The following is a 19,848-nucleotide window of genomic DNA, read 5'->3' on the forward strand; positions in this document are numbered from 1 at the left end:
AGGGTTTTCATAAAATGGTAGGAGAACAAGAGGTCATCCCTGGAAGCTGTATAAGGAGGGTGTGAGCAAGAGAGTGATAAGCAGGTTTTTTTGCATGGGCAGTTGCAAATGATCAGAATGCACTACCAGAGAGCATGGTGTATGCAGAGAATTTGAATGTGTTTAAGGCATGGTATAATGAATTGACAAAAGAGACCTGTTTATGACAAAAGAGACTTCCTAGATCAGTCTGTGACTCCATGAAGTCTTAAGATAATAATAATCTTATGTGTGTTTCCCAAAGAATTTACAACTCTTTAAGATAAATGTGAAAAAGTTCCTTCTTGCCCATCCATAGTACTATAGGTTGACCAACCTCTTATGGATGGATTCTTCATAAAATAATAATTAATTCACCTCTAGCTAAAAAGACTTTATAAAGGATGTTCATGTTCTAGACAGAATGCCAACCTCCAGCCTTTCCAACCAAAGGTATCAGCATTGCCAAATGAGCTATAGAGGTTCTACAGGGTGTCCACAAATGTTTACCCTGATTATAATATATTATAACTCTTCGGTGGATACTTGAAATGGAACACAAAGTTAGACTTCAATGCATAACATATAGAAAAAAAAGTCAATGAACAACTTTAACATGTGCACCACTGGTAACAAGTAAAATATCCAAGCAGTAATCAATAGCACGCCACACATTCTCCAACATTTGTTGTGCGACTCCAACTTGCATTTCTGATGCACTATCACAAGGTCTGGAACTGGTGTTGCATAAACAAGATCCTTAACATACTTCCAAAGAAAAAAGTCAAGGGGTGTAATGTCCGGTGACCTCGGGGGCCATGTGATTGGACCATCTCTGCCAATCCAGTGATTTGGGAATTCTCGATTAAGACGATTGCAAACATCACAAGATCAATGGGGGAAGGCTCTGTCCTGTTGAAAGATAACATTTGGTTGCATTTCCTGTAGCTGGGGAATGGCATAATTATTGAGCATGTCTAAGTACACATTTCCATTAATTTCTTTTTCAAGAAAGAAGAAAGGGCCAATCACTCGATCATGCATTAGTCCACACCATACATTGAGTTTTGGACTAGCTTGAATGTGTTCTCTTATGGCATTTGGGTTTTCAGATCTCCAGATCCTTACATTGTGTCTGTTGACTACTCCACTCAAGTGAAATGTTGCCTCATCAGAGAAACAAACACGTTGCAAAAAATCATTATCCTCATTGATGCGGCTCAAAATGAGGTTAGCAAATTCTTCATGCCTTGGACGATCATCTGGCTCCTGGACAATTTGGACTTCGTATGCAAACAATTTCAAACGTTTGCATACCACTTTGTGGACTGTACTCCTTGGCATTTGAAGTTCTAGTGAAGCTCTTCTAATTGACTTCTGCAGTGAAAGGATGAAGGCAGTTTGAACTTCCTTAACAGTCTCCTCGGAAACCGATGGTCTGCCACTGCTTGTACCCATATGAACTGAACCTGTTTCTAAAAACTTTGTCTTCCATGACTTAATGAGCTTGATATCAGGTAGGTTCTTTCCATACTTTGCCCTAAACATTCGTTGCACTTTAACTGGAGATTTTGTTTCTGCTAGCCACAGAATACATTGGACTTTTTCCTGTACTGAAGCCATTTTTAAAGAAAATCAGCAGCAGTGGTCCTGGTGGCAAAAGCAATATGGAAACTTTAAGAGTGCCCAAGTTTACCTGCAACAAAATTTATTCAGTTAGTTTCATTGTTAAAATATTACAGCCAGTTGAAATCGGGGTAATCATTTGTGGACACTGTATATTCTTATTCATTTCTCTTGATCTATCTACAACTATTCCAACTGAAACTGTTGGATCAAATCTCCCCATTACTCTATCTCTTCAAATTCTTCCTTCGTGAATACTATTCCAGTTTAAGTTTCTGTTTTCTATATCTTTCATCTGGTCTCTCCACCTTTTCTGTGGTCTTTCCTTTTTGGCCTCTTCTCCTCAAATGTCTTTTCAAACATTCTTCTTGGTATTCTTTCTAAATTCATTTTCATATGTCCAAACCATTTCAAGCAAGAGTTCACAAGGATTTTTTCTAGTTCTAAACAATTCCTAATGTCTGCATTTCTTATTCTATCTTTTCTTTCCTTTTTTTTTTGTTGCCAACATTGTCCTTACAACTACCATTTCCATTGCTTGTAATCTACTTATGTCTCTTTTTGTTTTATTAGTCTGTGTCTCTACTGCCGAAGTCAAAATGGGAAAGTAACTTCTGTTAATTAAAAGATTGTACCCCAGTGGGATCTCACCTCCCAATTACACTGTTAAGAAAAGGTGTCCTATCTTATCCTATTCCCTCAGCCATATGGCTGGTGGGGGTAGCTATATGCTACCATACTAAGGAGATGATTATGAGCAAGGTGGTGTAATATATTTTATGACTATAGCCATGTGTATTCACAGATCTGGTTTGCCTGCTTGCAGGATGAAAAACCCCAGATAAACTGGTGGAAAACATCCTGCTGGACATGCCCAAGACTGGCTAACTTGCTATGGCTGAGGAAGATTCTTGAGCTCCTCATGTCTCCAACAGGAATTGAACCTAGGACACTCCTTCCCCAGGCATATGGTTGCAAAGCACAAAGCTAGGCTAATGTGTGGACAAAAAGGTGTGGAGCACTGAAATTCTTCTCATTATTTCCTGGTCTAACTTCCACCACTGGAAAGTATACTTTTCCCATCCTAGATATTTGAAGTTTTCACCACTCTAAAAAATCTGGCCATTGAGTAACCCCATTAATGTTTACATTTCCTCTATGATTGAAATCCATGCACTCACTCTCCCACTATTAATATGCTGCAACTCACAGTTCTGTATCATAATGTTATATTTTGTCCAGTTAATTCTGCAGCTCTTCTTCTGAACTGTGCCCAAATCCCATCATCTACAAACATGGTTGTTTCCCCCTTTCTGGTTGTAGGAAAGTCATGATAAAGATCTGTGTTAAAACAAAATTTGGTAATTCAGAGTAGTTAACACTTGAAAACAGGCTGCACTAAGGAAGTGTCTTATTTTCAAATGTTAACTACTCTGAATTACCAAATTTTGTTTTAACACAGCTCTTAGACTTAACATACATATGATGATTATTTCTTCCTTTTTTCTATGCGTATCATTTCCAAACGTTTCTAGATTTTTTCCCATCAAATCCCATCACAGTACTGTAATGGGATATGATGGGGGAAAAACCCAATCACAAAAAAAAAAAAAAAAAAAAAAAAAAAAAAAAAAAAAAAAAACCTCCGCAATTTTTTTTCTTTCTTTCCTTAAATGCACAAATATCGCAAATGAAAGACTTTTTGGGGAGCAACAAGACTTCAAATGAGCAGGGTGGTTGCAAATCAGATGCCAAAATTTACCCACCACTTTAGACATTGAAGGTGTAAACATCCACTACATGAGATTTAAATCCATGCTGTTTAGTCAGAAAGCAGTGATGCTATCAATTTGGCTTCAGGGATAGTAACTCAGGGCCTTCATTTATTTATATATACTTTTTCTCTTAACTAAATCACTTTCAGTTTCAAATCACTACCTTTACAACCAATCCATGGTTTTCCTCCCAACCACCCCAACTTTTAAAAATTCAATATTAGCTTTGTGAGAGCAGGAAAAGCAGTTGCTCTTTAAACCACAGGTCACCGATTAGTTTTGCCAGAATAAAAGAAAATAAAAAGTAACTTGTTGGTTCACGAATACCTTAGCCATCAGAGATTGAGATTAATAAAACATCAGATCAATATTATATTTCATCACACATTTTTATTAATTATTATAAATTACACTGTAATTTAAGTATTAATTAATAAAAAATGGCACTTCTTTTCCACAACAACTTTTCCAAAATATAAAGCCAAATTTGTATTTGACATTTGTATTAAATTTTAAACATGTCTATGGATTAGAAAGATTGAAATGTGCTATCATGAAGTTCATTTCTGCAAAATATTGGTTTACAGTGTGCACAAGTGCCTTTTTATTATATTTCTGGCAAATTTTATTGTGCGACTTCAATGTATGAGATATTGTAAACTTATAATACATTAACGCTACTAGTGAACTATGGATTTCTTTTTCTATTTTTTTTTTTTTGATTTTTTTAAATTCATTTTTTTAACCCAATTTGGAAACCTTGCTGAACTGAACTTTTTCAAGCCACTTTAGACTGCCAATAAGCAAAGCAATGGTTTCACAGCGAATAATGAAATTCATCTACCACCTAAAGACAATCACATACATCCATGATCACAATAGGATTTAAACCTATAACCTGTTGGGTAAAGAGCAAATATGCTAATAATAAAGTCATCTTCAACCTAAAGACAATCGCAAACATTCATGCGAAAGACAGAATTCAAATCCAGAGAGCTAATCAACCAGCCTTTGCCAGCAAAGGTTGGTCGATTGGTAGAGCCTCTGCTACTAATGGCTCATGCAAAAAAAAAAAGTTAAGCAAGTTTCAGCACGGTTAGTAGTTGGAAGAGGATCAATTGTTTGATGCTGTTGACACACTCTCCCTCAATGAGTCTTTGGACTCCCTGGAGGTGTCACATAATAATAATTGCTTGTCCAACCATGCTGGCAACTGCTCGCATTCATAATACAAATTTTACCAGTGACGTGAAGATGAAAGGATAAATGTCATAAGTCAGAATAAAGATGCTTACAAAATTGCAAAACGAAAATAATTACTTTATATTTAAAAGAGAATTACAAAAGTTTAGAGGCATTTAAATGAACATAGAGAGAAAATGAAAATTAACAGCAAAATAAGAAACAACAATGCACGCAAGATCTGTATAGGTAAGTCAGGAAGTAACATAAATAATGTAAGCGACGTTGTTTGTAGAAAGAAAGATGTTATTTGGTATGGTGACTGTATAATAAAACATGCCATTTATGAGCAAGTTATAACTTCGAGTTTTCCTGGAGCGAAAATTAAGAATATAAAGGAAGCAATTCAAAAACAGATAAAAAAGTAAACGAAATTGTAATTGTAGTAGGTACTAACGACTTAACTAGCGATAAGTTCAGTATGAGAGAGGATATGAAAGAGTTGTTGGAAGAGGCGAGAGTGAAGAGTGAGATAGTGAAAATTGTCAGTATTGTACCTCGATAAGACAAAAATGAATTAAGAAGAAGGGCTATGATGGCAAACAATTTGATGCGATGCATAGGCTGTGAAGAAGGAATGGATGCGAGTTTTTGGATGTGTGGAGTGAGTTTAAAGGAAGATTGGATTTGTATAAGAGGGATGGCCTACACCTGAATGCGTTTGGTATCAAGAGTCTAGAAAAACTAACAACTGGTTTGAGACCTAATAGAGTCAGGGAAACTAAATTATAAAGGGAGGAATGGTGAGAATGCGAGTGTAAGAGTGGCAATGTTATATATATACACACACACACACACACACACACACACACACACACACAAAGCCCATTTCTGTTTTATATGTTGTGGTAATGACAGGAATGGACTTTGTCATGAAAATGTTGATGAGGAGAGAACTATTTCGGCTTTGTGTTCATCCAGTTTGGATCCATCAAACATGTGAAAAGATGTCTATATGTGTAGGGCACTAGAGATCTGCAAGTTGTCCAACTGTGTCATACAAACTGGAGAAAAGATATACAAAAGACCATTAGGGAGATTATTACGACTGTACACAAATGCTAGGAGTATCAGAAAAATGGAATAGAGTTTGTTGCCTTAGTCAATATGTTGGGGCCTCAGATTGTAGGCATTAGTGAGACCTGGCTATCAGATTCAGACATACTAACTGATATCGAATGTAAAAGGTACATACTTACAGAACTGAAAGGATAGGAGAGGGGGGGGGGGGCATCTGCTAATGATAAATTTAGTTTAATCCTTTATCCAAGTGTGTGCAAACAAAGTTTGCGCCTGAAAGTATCTTCAGGACTGTGGTAAAGTGGTACAACACCAGGCAACTCCTTGCAAAGGTGGAGCAAACCACCAACACTCCTATCTCAGTATCTCCCATAATGCAAAACACATCTCCTTGCAGATATGTATAATGTTATGCATTAAGGAAAGGGCCACTAGCCAGACTAGTTTCGACCTTTATTGAGGTCTCTCAGTGGGAGCTAGGCCCAAGTGGAGATACCAGGCAGAAGCATTAGCAAGGTCATCTCCTCGTATAGGAGCTGCCAAACGGTGTGCCACCTTTTTATTAAATTACTCTGGATTTAGAGAAAGATGTTGAAAGTTTATTTTTCACTTGGTCAGACTATAATAAATTTAGCTTAATCCTTTATCCAAGAGTGTGGAAACAAAGTTTGTGCCTGAAAGTATCTTCAGGACTGGGGTAAAGTGGTACAACACTGGGCAACTCCTTGCAAAGGTGGAGCAAGCTGCTAATGATATCGGATGATTTGAATCCAGTTAGAGTTGAAACCTATGATACTACTAACAGTATTTCATGTGGCAGAGAGTTTGACGCAATCTGGTGTGAGGTGGAATCTAACAATTGTTACAGACCTGGTGGATCAGTTACTAGTGATGAAGAAATGCATCACCAAATAGACAAGATGAACACAAAAAGAGTAATCATAATTATTATTATTCAGGCCTTCATGGAGTCAAAAGACTCATCGTGAGAAACATAATGAGAGACTTTTGGAGAGAGTATCCAAATATTAATTGAGTAGTAGAATCTCATAACAAGAATGAAAGTGCATTTATTGATCTGTGGCAGGCCAACTTCCTCAAGCAGCATGTGACAGAAGGAACTCAAGGGCAAAAAGTGTTAGATTTGATTAAAGACAACTATTCTGCCTCCGGTTGGTAACAGTTATCATGCGGTACTCACTTGGGAAGTGACTAAGTTTATGAATGTTCCATTCAGAAAAGGTTACATTTTGAACTATAAAGCAGGAAATTATGACCAACTGAGGAGTATACTGAGTTCAGTGGAATGGAATCGGTTGATGCCTGGGAAGCATTTAAACAATACTTAAATGATGAGATATCAGAGTGTGTCCCAAGAGTTTAAAAAATAAATAGGGTAGGAGTCAAATGGATGTGGAATCTTATCAAGCAAGAGATTTGTAAGAAAAGGATGATGTGGAAGAATTACCATGTGCATAAGGATGATGTCCGTTATGAAAATTATAAGCAGCAGGCTAGAATAGTCACAACTGTTGTATTGAAAACAAAGTCTGAGTATGAAAATAAACTGGCTCTGCACTAAAGACAACCCACAAGAATGCTATCGACATGCTGCAAGTAAAAGAAAGAATGACTATGAAAGAATAACTCTTCTAAATGCAGATGGCACAAGGGTTACAGATGCAGAGAGAGGTTGTTAAACTAACGAGTGCCCATTTTGTTAAAAGCTATCAACCTGGTGTACGTGACATTGAGCTACCTCTTCACTCGATGAAGAAACTCAGGTGTATGAGGATGAGATATTAGAGCTGTTGCACAATCTGAATAAAAATTCAGCAATAGGGACTGATGGGATATCAGCACGTGTGCTAAAAGAGTGTTCAGCTGAAATGGCTATTCCTTTGACCAGGCTGATTAATATGAGTCTCAGAACAGGGAAGATTCTACAAGAATGGAAAGAATGTATGGTAATTCCATTGCACAAAGGTGGTGCAAAGACCAATGTATCCAACTATCGACCAACTAGTATCTCAGGAGTGGTGGTGAAGATTTTGGAAAAATTGGTTAGGGCTCACATTCAGAAATGGGTTGACAGTGAATCTCTACTTTGCAATGAGTAACATGGGTTTACTAAGGGAAGGTCATGTTTTAACAACCTGCTCACATTCTATAACAATGCTATCATTGAACTAGATGAGGGGAATGGATACACCATGATACTTTTGGATTTTGCTAAAACTTTTAACAGAATACAGAATGGTAGACTATGGAATAAATAGAAAAATATGGGTTTGGATTATAGAATATTAGTGTAGTTAAGAGGATGGCTGACTGACAGATATCAAAAAAGTAGTATATGGGGGATGTGAGTCTGCAAGATTTAAGGTAACTAGTGGTGTACCACAAGGATCAGTGCTTGGTCCACTGTTATTCAATCTCATCATCATCATGCATATCAAGGATTTAGGCCTAGCGTGGCCAGTTCCATCCTTAGAAGTCATCGTTGAATCATTTAAGAGGACGTCCTGGTTTTCTTTTTCCTAATGGCTTGTACTTTAAGGCTTGTTTTGTTAATCTTTCTATTTTCATTCTTTGAACGTGTTCCATCCATTTATGTCTATTTTTTAATTTTTTAATTTTGTTATTCAAAATTAAAAATGATATAAATAAGCTGGAATTGTTGGCATGGGATAATGGATGTCAGTTCAATGCCAGTAAATATAAAGTCATTCACTTCGGCATTAGATATCCAATGTCATGTTATATTGGTGGGATTATGCTTGAAAAAAATGATCAGGCTAGAGATCTTGGAGTGTTAATAGATAGGAAATTGAAGTTCAGGGACTATGTAACAAAGTTTGTGAATACAACTCAAAAGATAATTATTATTATTATTATTATTATTATTATCCAGGCCTCAATGGAGTCAAAAGACTCATCGTGGGAGGCCCTTCCTAAGAAACACAAAGTCTATCATACCACTCCTCACCCTCTTGCTCACAGTTTCCTTTCGTAACTTCCAGGGATGGCCTCTTATCATCGCTCCTTCTCGCTGTTCAACCAAGCAAAAGAACTCCCCAGTGACAACCCTGTAACCACCTTTCAACAGTTTAAAAGTCTCAATCATATCACCTCTCCATCTATTCACCAAACTCTGCAGTCCACATTCCCTCAGCCGATCCTCGTAACTATCATTGTACAGTCCTGAAACCATCTGTACCCTTTTCCACAGTTAATTTATCCCCTTCAAATCCTGGGGACCAAATCTGAGAAAATAGTCTAAGTGTGGTCTGATCAGAGTCTTATACAATGGAATGAAAACCCTTTTATCTCTGCAGGTCAGTGTCCTTCTCATTATTGCAGCAATCCTCTGTATCACCTTCACCACCTTTGCAATATGTCCCCTAAATTTCAGGTTTCTATCACTCATCAACCCCAGATCTCTTGTCTTCCCTACTTTTTCGAGTATAACTCCTACCATAGAGTATGCAGCTTGATGTTTCCCAAATCTCAAGACCTTACATTTTGCTGCATTAAACTGATCCCCCCATTCTTCTGCCCATCTATCTAGCTTATTCAAATCCTCTTGCAGGGCTACACATCTGCACTATTACTAATAATTCTTCCCAGCTTCGCATCATCTGCAAACAACTGAATATCCCCCTTGCAATCCACTGACAATGTCACTGATATAAAGGTTAAACAATATAGGTCCCAGTACTGAGCCCTGTGGAACCCCACTTGTAACTTTCTGCCTGTTTGATATTGCTCCACCATACGCAACTCTCTGATACCTATCGGACAGCCAATCCTGAATTCAGTTGACCAATCTGGCATCCAGACCCATGTGCTGCAACTTGAATATCAGCTTATCATGTGGCACCCTGTCAAAAGCTTTTGCCAAGTCTAGGAAAATGGCATTATATGCCTTTCCCTCATCTAATGCTCTTGTAACTTTATTATAAAAGGCTAGCATATTGCTAAAACAAGAGAACCCTTTCAGAAATCCATGTTGACTCTCACAGATAACATTACCCTCATCTGCCCAATGTTGTACACGGTACCTCACTACTTTGTCCAAGATCTTAACAACTACTGATGACACACACAAAAACTAGCCTATAATTAGCCACTTCCAGTCTGCTATCGCCCTTATGCAATGCCACTATCTTACCTTCCTTCCATTCCATGGGCACCTTTCCCGCAGCCACTCTTTCATTGAAAAGCCAGGTCAAAGGCACTGTCAGTTCCCTAGTACATTCTCTCAATGATGGTATTTCACCACAAAACTCGTGGTGAAATATCATACAGGTCCACAGCTTTACTGACATCCAGAGTACTCAGTATTTGAAACACACTCTCCTCCTGTACCTCTAAACCTCGAACCTGCCGTATCCCTCTAGTATTAAAACCAACTCCTCCAGATGAAATACTCCAATAAAGTGTTCATTGAAATTCCACTACGTATTCTGCATCAGTCACTCTATTCCCATTTTTATCTCACAATATCATTCTTCCATAGTCATTTCTCCTCCTACTGACCACATAGCTAAAAAATTCCCTAGGATTTTCTTTGGATCTTAGGGCCAATCTCCTCTCATATTCCAGTTTTGCCTTCCTTACCATAGTCGCTCTTCTGGTCTGTGTCTTGTATTCTTCATGCATCCTCTTTTTACCTGTCTCCCTATATCTCTTCCATAGCCTCTTTTTCGCTTGCAATTCCTGTTTAATATTGTTTGTCATCCACTTTACTCCAAATTGTGTCCTCTTCTTCACTTATGTATACAACTTACCATTGCTGCTAACAAATATTATTTCACAATTTCCCACGCAATAATGATATCCAGGCCTTCCAATTCCTCCCCCTATGAAACTTCACCAAGTTGACGTCTTAGACTATTAAAATCACCAGCCATATAATTCCACATACGTTTCTGTCTCTTTGATATTCCTGCATGTCTATTCATCTTCCAAGTCAAAACCATATGGTCACTCTCTCCAATTGGTGGGAGAGATGTCATCGCAGTTATTATCAACTCTTCTGATGCTATAACCAAATCCAAAACTCTTGAACCTCCTGTTCCCTCTATTACATGTTGCCTAAGACATTTGTCCCTCAAAAATTCAAGAAATTCCATTCCCTTATTGCTACATGCATCTTCTCCCCAATTTATACTACTGTAGTTAAATCTCGCATGACAATTATTCTTCTTGCACTTACCAAACTCAGCTGTCTAAACATCTCCTGGTCCCCACCCTCTGTGCTCCTAAGTCTGTAGCAACACCCCACCAAATATCCTGTCTTGCCCACCTCTACCTCATCCATGCTTCCAAAATCATTAGTGTCACTGCTTTCCAAAGCCTCCACTCTTAGAGGACATAGGTTGTCACTTATCATAAGCAGTACTCCACCACCACGTTTTCCCTTCCTATCTTGGGCACAGCCGAAAAATGCTGTACCCAGCGACTTCTATTCTTGTTATTATATCCTCTTCTATCAACCACATCTCAGTGATCTCAATAATATTTCTTTTGTCAATACAACAGTGCAAAAATCTGTAAATTGATTACATTGTAGCTGATAGAGAATTCATGCAAGAAAAAATATTTATGTAAGCATTATTCAAATTAAGGGGATATTAAATCCCACATTGTTTTAAAACCGAATAAGAAACTCAAAGATTGGAATCACAGAGTTTCATGCCGAATATAGTAAACTATAAAAGTATCGGTGATTACTAGTGTGAGCTAATGCAAGTAGTCCAGTACGTAGTACAATTTCGGGCAACTCGCCTGAGGTTGTAAAAATATAATGTAATATTGTAAAAACTGTTTTTACATTATGGAAAACACCAAGAATAGTGATCAGAACTTTACCACCTTTGTTGCGAGTTGCCCGAGATTGTACTACGTACTAGAACTACTTGCATTAGCTCACGCTAGTAATCGCCGATACTTTTATAGTTTACTATATTCGACATGAAACTCTCCGGTTCCAATCTTTGAGTTTCTTATTCCATTTTAAAACAATGTGGGATTTAATATCCCCTTAATTTAAATAATGTTTATATCACCAAAATGAAGCCTATTGGTTCTTTATATTTAAGTAATTTATGTAAGAGTTCTAACATCAGCAGATATAATGACATTTTCTAGTTTATGAATGTGACGTTACTGAAGTAGTTATACTTTGCTACATAATTGCAATGCTGAAATGAACGTTCACATGTAAACATAAGGATGTAATTTCGCCTTTTTTACAAGACCTTGATAAGACCTCACTTGGACTATTGTGTGCAGTTCTGGTCTCCTGGCTTCCATTTTTATTCTGATATATTGGAGATTGTGCAAAGGTGTGTGTTAAAAATGCTATAAGGATTGTGGAATACTGATTATGAAGACAGATTGAGAATTTGTAGACTGCAGACGCTAGCAAACATGAGAAAGAAGGGTGATATGATTAAAATTTACAAACTTCTGAAAGGGTCATACAGGATTTCAACTGATGGAATTTTTCAATTTATGGATTGTGATGAAAGGAGAAGAGGGCACCCTCAGAAGCTGAGAATGAATACCACTAAGAAGGGGGAGGGGGAGACTAGATTTTTCTCTCGTAGGGTGGTGCGTGAATGGAATGGATTGCCATTGAATGTTGCGAGTGCAAGCAGTGTGAATGAATTCAAGAATAAGTATGATAGCTGGTGCATGTATTATGTGACCTCCTCAATGGGTCCCTGACTCCCACTTAATAATAATAATATACTTCAGTGATTTAAGCTGAATCACTCAGTCTGTGACTGCTAACCATGTCTGCTCATTTTATTACTGGTAAATATTACTTACCAATGAAATTAAATGAAAAAAAATAATAATGGCAAGATTTGATTCACATCACAGTGGTCCAGGTCTATTCACTCACCTCAGAAAGTAGTGAAGAAGAAATAGTTATTCTATAGCACCTTGGAAGTAATATTGAAATAAGTACCAAAAAAAAAAATACACTCATTACTGAAGGAAACTGGATGCTAAGATTGGAATGGACAATGAAGGATAGAAAAGAATAACAGGCAAATATGGATGTGGAGAAAGCAATGCAAGAGGAGACATAATGCTTGAGTTGGCCTTGAAGATGACATGGTAATTTGCAACACAAAATTAAAGCAAAAAAACTGCAGAAAGTGGACATGGCAATCACCTGATGGAAGGATGAAGAACATCCTTCCATCATTAGTTCAGCAGTGTCTAACATTTTATGGAACAGACATTGAATCAGATAATATCTTAGTGATTGCTAATATCAAGTTGAAATTTAAATGATAAGTGAAGGTACAGTTTAAGAGTAAATATAAGGTCACTAAGTGAGGAAATCACTGGGAAAATACAGGAAAGTGCTCAAGGAAGAACTGAAATCCATCACAGAAAAGGAGCTGGAAGATAGAAACAACAAAATATGTCTGCAATCAAGACAGCAGTGAAAGAAACAGTCTCAGAGACAGAAAAGTTAAGGAAGTGGGTCTCACAAAAGACATCAAAATTAATCCTAGAAAAAAAGCACTAAACATTACGAGAGATATTTCTGTAGAAATGGAAGAAAAGTATAAAACAAAATGCAGTGAAGAGAAGAAAGTAGTTAAAAGACAAATCAAAGTGGTTAAAGGAATGGTTCAAGAATATCAACAAATACTAGGGTGAATACAAAACAAGAGAAGTACACAAAATGATCAGAAACATCAAGAAATGGATCCCAAAGCAGAGAGCCATAAAAGATGAAAAGGCAAAATTTTGATAGATGCAGAAAAAATAAGAAAAAGATGGACAAGATACTATTCTGCTCAGGGTTAGATAAAACACAGGGAGATGCTAAAGTCCAAACTAGGTTAATTAATGAACTGAGAGAAATATCACTACCAAGAACAGAGGGAGAAAGAGAGATACTAAGAGATGAGTTTGTAATGACAGTAAAGCATCTGAAGAACCATAAAAGCCATGGGAATGATGAAATCACTAGGAAGATACTAAAATATGTTGGTGAGGTGATGATTGATGAACTATGCCAGTTATGTAACATTGCACTGCATAGGATGAAGGAAAAGCACCAAAAGAATGGACAAGTTCAATCCTAATTCAACCATTCATAAGAAAGAAATCAAAATTAACTGCAAAAATTATAGAACAGTTTCTTTAATGAGTCATGTGGGAAAAGTACTTATGACGATATTAACAGAAAGAATAAGGAAACTAATGGAAAAAAAAATATAGAAAATGAGCAAACAGGATTCAGAAGAGACAGCAGTACTGTACTTAGGGTTATCAAATATTAATGTTGAGAATTGTGAAGAAAATGTTAATGCCTGTTGTGTTGACTTTCAGAAACCATTTGACAGAAAGTGTCACAGGCTGGACTAAACTCTTATGGAGTTACTATAATAAGCCAAAAGGCTATTTTACCGGCGACATAAGTTAAAGGAAGGTGGTAAGTCCCATTTTATTTTATAGCTGGGTATGAAACTCGGATGGAAATCCATCGAATCCATAGAGTTTCATGCCGAAAAAACTATTGGCGAGCCCAAGTGTAAGTGATCACTTGGGTAGTACAACACCAGGGCAACTCCAAGCAAAGGTGGAGCAAGCTCAGTCACTAACCTTAATATTCTCTTATAATGTAAAACACAGCTCCTAAGAGATGTATATATACTGTTTTACATTATGAGAAGAGGTCACTACCCAGACTGGTTTCAACCTTTTTTGAGGTCTCATCAGTGAGTAGGTAGACGTGGAATATCAAGGTTTTAAGTGAACCAAACTTACATATACCTCTACTATAGAATTGCTGAACCGGTGTACTCCTATATTGTTATTACTACTATAATAAACCTTTTGACTAATTATAGTAGTAATAACAATATTGGAGTACACCAGTTCAGCAATTCTATAGTAGAGGTATATGTAAGTTCAGTTCACTTAAAACCTTGATATTCCAGATCTACCTACTCACTGATGAGACCTCAAAAAAAAAGTTGAAACCGGTCTGGGTAGTGACCTCTTCTCATAATGTAAAACAGTATATATACATCTCTTAGGAGCTGTGTTTTGCATTATGAGAGAATATTAAGGTTAGTGACCGAGCTTGCTCCACCTTTGCTTGGAGTTGCCCTGGTGTTGTACTACCCAAGTGATCACTTACACTTGGGCTCACTGATAGTGTTTTCGGCATGAAACTCTATGGATTCGATGGATTGCAATCCAAGTTTCGTACCCGGTTATAAAATAAAACGGGGTTTACCATCCCCCTTTAACTTATCTTATGGAGTTGACAGAAACCTGATATCTTTATTACAGAATATTAATGAATGCAAAGGCTGTTGTGAGAAATTGAGGAGAACAGAAAGATGGTTCTGGACAACAAGAGACATAAGACAAGGAGACCCAATATCCTTGAGCATCTTTATCATGTTTTTGGAAAGAATAATGGAGGTAATAGAAGAAAATATAATGGGATTTTCAGTTCAAGGTACAAAAATCAGTAATTTATAATTTGTAGATGACAGTCGTTACTGAAAAAGATGAACTAGTAAGAACAGTGCTGAATTTAAAAAAAAGGAAAGTGACATGGGTTGATAATGAACATTAAAGAAACTAAAACAATGATATTCAAAGAAAGAAGAAAAAAACAAGAACAAACAAAAGTCAACAGAAAAGAGTTAGAAGAGATTGGGAGCTTCAGATACCCAGGCAGCAACACAACACATGATTCAGACTGTAAAAAAGAAATAAGATCTCAGATAATAAAAGTGGACCCTGCCACAAAGCTAAGACTGCTGGAAACATGCATATTCATAAGTGCTCTTTATGGTAAAAGACATGGGTAATGGTCCGAGATTCTGTGAGATTAATATTGGCTTTTGTAAAACACCTTATAGAATGATTCTATGAACTGGATGGATACAAAAGGTAACAAATGAAGAATTGCTTAGTAATACCTGCTGTACACATGTTGCTCAGATAAGTCACTATTTTTGAGTAGATATTAGCAATACCATCACTTTTGAGAGTATTGGGAAAATACTCTCAAGTGTAGAGTACAGTAGTTTGATGGCTGACTTATCTCCCTTTTTAAGGAAAAAGCAGAATTCCTTGCTTCCTCCATGCCGTTGGACAGATTTGCAGATGGGCAGGACAGCTTACAGAGGCAATACAGAAGATGGATGTTAATTGAAAGGATACCAACCAGACCATGGATAGCACTTATTAGTAACAAGAGTTTTAAATATATTTCTAGTTCTTCTGATGTAAGATCAAAGGATGCACACCAAGGGTGGTTTGTAGATATACTTGAGAAGATTTTCTTTGGCTGTCTAAACAAGAGTTGGAAAAGACTAATGCCAAAAGGTCTTCCTTATCTTTAAGAAATGCTACCATTGTTCTATCAGGAATGATAAAATGAGATAGAAACATAATCAAGCAGAAGTTTTGCCCAACAGTCTTGATAAGGAACCAGAACCAACCATACTAAGGCTATTGCATTCAAGCTTGAGCATTCAACCCATTCAGTTTGAATGCCATTTGAAAAGGAGGCAAGCTTAGTGCATTTCATTCTGCTTTAGATTTGGCGATTTTTTTTTTCTTCCTTGCATTTGTTATAAGCTGTGATATAAGCTGAGTGAGACACTGGAGTTTTTAGCTTAGCTAGAGTCATTGAGTATGTGCTTCATTTTTAGCAGAAATGCAGCACATCTGTTGAAAAACCAAGGCTTGGATAAATCAGGAATTTTCAGTTAAATGGGGAATAAAGGCATTCATCTTGCAGAATAATGTCAGTTATTAGATAAGAGCAAGTGATTGGATCATGGGTAGAGAGGAAGCAATAATCACCCTCAGGTGCAGGATACCAGGATGAAACTGGCTGGGAGAAGGCCAATCTATAGAAAAAAGAAACATGGATAAGGTTATGGTTGGAGTTGCCAAGATGAGAGCTAACATCAACAATATATTGGTGAGATTGTAACTGTTCTAGAGAGAGAGAGATCTTCCTCTACAAAGACCAAGAAATAAGTGGATTAATGCAATCAGAAGTGTCCCAGAGGGCAAAAACATAAGCTATGATGATCTTGGTGCTGGCAAGTGGCAGACATCTGGAGGACAATGGTTGACAGGAGTTGAGTAATAATGTAAACTTAATCCCACTTAACGAAGTAGTACTGTATCCTGTACTTTTTGGGAGTACATATCAGGAAATAGATGATATAAAATCCATTTATTATGAATGTTGAACAGTTAATTTAAAGCACATCCAAGAAATGACAAAAGACTTGCAATTTCATTCTCAACTCAGTTTTTAAAATAAAAAAAACAACTGTGACTTCAGTTACCTGTCAGTTATCCTTGTAATTCCATCAATATTTAGATATTGCAGTTGGTGGCAATTATTTGCAATTGCAAACACAGCAAAATCATCTAAAAATGTACAATGCGATAAGTTTAAATGCTTCAAATGTTTCAACTTTACAACTGCCAATATTGCTTCACAGGTTATTCCAGGACAACCTTCTGCATCTATACATTCTATCAACGGACAGTTTGAAACAAACGATGCGATGACAAACGAATCTACTTCATTACAAAATCCCAAATCAATTACTTTTAAAAATGGAAATGAAGATGAGCACAGTGCGATATCCTTCAAGGATGTCGATGATCCCCGTAACGACAGTGTTTTTAATAGAGTCGATCGTTTCAGTATTTTACAATTCATTTTAACTTCTTTTTCGCTTTTCACCTTTAAAGCTAAAGCTTGCCAAAGGTAGGGATCCATTGACATTCTGTACCACACTTTGCACACTGGCGCAACATGAAAACAGAGTTCTTTAGGTTGGAAATAAGAAAATATCTTCAGCTGTAACTCCTCAGGAAGGTCACTGAATTGGGTAGTATGCAATATATCCTCAGCCATATGCTCCAAATCAACAAATTTAGACTTATGATAGTTATCATTAAGTATCAAATACCAAAAGAATCAAAGGCCTAATCTAGTGCAAACTTGTTTTTACAACATGAAATATTACATTTTCACGTAAGCGTTCTACCATATACCATTCGGATAAATATAAACACGGCTACATTTCTCAGCACTTTTGTAGGAAGCATGGCCAAATTAGTTCCTTAATAAATATGAACAAGCGGTAAGAAATGATCTTAAATTCCATATATCAGCCCATTAAGCGCCAAATGCAAATAGTAATCACTTGCCAACACCATTTAAAGTACAGTACTGCCAAATGTCATCGATTTGCACGTATTTGTACTTCAGTGTCAAAATTAACTGTGCTTCAGATCCCGCTTTCATGTCATCATACAAAATTCACCAAACTACATCAAGTTTCGCCGGCAAAATTTGATATACAGTAAATTATTTCTATTTTTTCCCTCAATTTCATTTACATATATTAATAATTGCATCACATGTACATAAAATTATATAATAATTGTTTGTAAATACAATAATAACTGTATAATATAATTTTAGGGGAATAATTGCAGATGCAATGTTGAATAACAAGAGGAAGAAGGAGAGAAAACTGATAATTCAAGAATGGAAATGTTTAGAACAGTGTTTTCCAAAGTGTGGTACCGGTGCCCCCGGTTCACGAAAGGTTGTTAGGGGGTACGTGACAATTTTCAGCTATGCATAATTAAAAGAGTCATATTTTTCAACAAACAGTGCAATTAGAGACAACTGAGATAAAACGATACTAATTAATGAATCACATCCCCTCTCCAACAGAAATTGCTGTATAGACCAAGCAAAACCATATATTGCCGGTGGAACATATGGTTTTGCTTGACACGTCGTTAACGTGTTAAAACTAAGAAATATATAGTGAATGTTTCAGATATTATGGAATTTGGTTGAAGGGAATTAGCATTTCAACTCAACTGTTGAAATGCTAATTTGTCTTTGGTTCGCACGATCTTTTGTTAATACCGCACCAATCATATGCAGTTCTTCGCTGCTCAACGTATCTCAAGTCTTCTAAATTACTGGTAATTTTTGCTTGAAATAATGGGAAGAAGATGATGCTGTTTGGGTAGATGACTTTGACGATGCACACAAAGAAACTGTTCTCGATGCCAAAAGTAATGATAGCGAGTAGGAGCTTCTTGGTAAGTCGCATCATTTTCAGTTTTTTTCTGAAAACTTGAGTTTCCGAAAATTCCCGCACGTATCTCGCAACATGATTTTTTAGCTTTAATTTTGGGGAAAAAAAGTTAGAGTTTTATATTCGAGTAAATACAGTATTTTTTTTTTTTAGCTTTCAAAGTCTTACGTATGGATCATTGGTTAAAGATTGGATTTATAAAACCCCCAAAAGAGAGCAATATAGCAAATACAAGTAGCTGTAAGCAACAAGAAAACGTTGATATTGCATCTGGATCAAAGGAAATTGATAATAGTGTGTCGTCTGACATTTCTAGAGAACCAAAATTTAATAAAAAAATCATATTTTTTGTTAACATGAGCATGTAAATTCAAATAAAATAGATATTCAATTTTAATTAAAATTTTAATTAATTCATTAATTTTAATTAATGTTTTAATTAATTTATTTATTTTAAATTAAATAATTTATTTATTTTAAATTAATTAATTAATTTATTTATTTTAAATTAATTAATTTATTTATTTATTTTAAATTAATTAATTTATTTTTTTACAATTAATTAATTAGGGTTTACTTGGCAATAATGAAAATTTAAGAAGGGGGCATGCGAATATCTCAAGTTTGAGAAACGCTGGTTTAGAATATTAGGTAACCTTGAAGTTAATAAAGTTCTGAAACTGAACGGGATATCATGACGTATATAACGGGGTATACGAAAGAGCTGGCAGTGTCCTTGACTTCTTGGTTCAAGAGAAGTCTGTCAATAGAGAAGGTACCAGAAGAGCGGAAAGAAGAAAAATAGTGGTGCTGCATAGGGGAGAATCAAGGTCAGTAGTTTCCGACTATATGACGGTGTGCATATTAGGTGTAGTGGTGAGGGTATCAGATAGACTGATCAGAGACAGTATACCAACGTGGATTGATGAGAATAGAAATCTTTCGAGAGTGCAGCATAAGTTTGTTAAGGGAAGACTATATTTTGTAAATTGGCTACATTTTATAATATG

At 36.4% G+C, this 19,848-nt stretch overlaps 1 protein-coding gene across 1 annotated transcript in view; it reads right to left on the reverse strand.

The window, feature by feature from the left end:
- The window catches only part of LOC150100011 (S-phase kinase-associated protein 2-like), an 82,242-nt gene extending 64,289 nt beyond the window's left edge, over positions 1-17,953 (reverse strand). Inside the window, exon 1 of the mRNA XM_090402674.1 lies at positions 17,051-17,953. Within this exon, the coding sequence (XP_090258800.1) occupies positions 17,051-17,631 (581 nt within the window). The 5' untranslated portion in view covers positions 17,632-17,953. The remainder of the gene's footprint in view (positions 1-17,050) is intronic.
- Between the last annotated feature and the right edge of the window lie 1,895 nt (positions 17,954-19,848).

This window comes from Typopeltis vanoorti, chromosome 13 (assembly GCF_054136105.1).
Source record: "Typopeltis vanoorti isolate ZY-2024b chromosome 13, IOZ_Tvanoo_1.0, whole genome shotgun sequence".
NCBI lineage: Eukaryota > Metazoa > Arthropoda > Arachnida > Uropygi > Thelyphonidae > Typopeltis > Typopeltis vanoorti.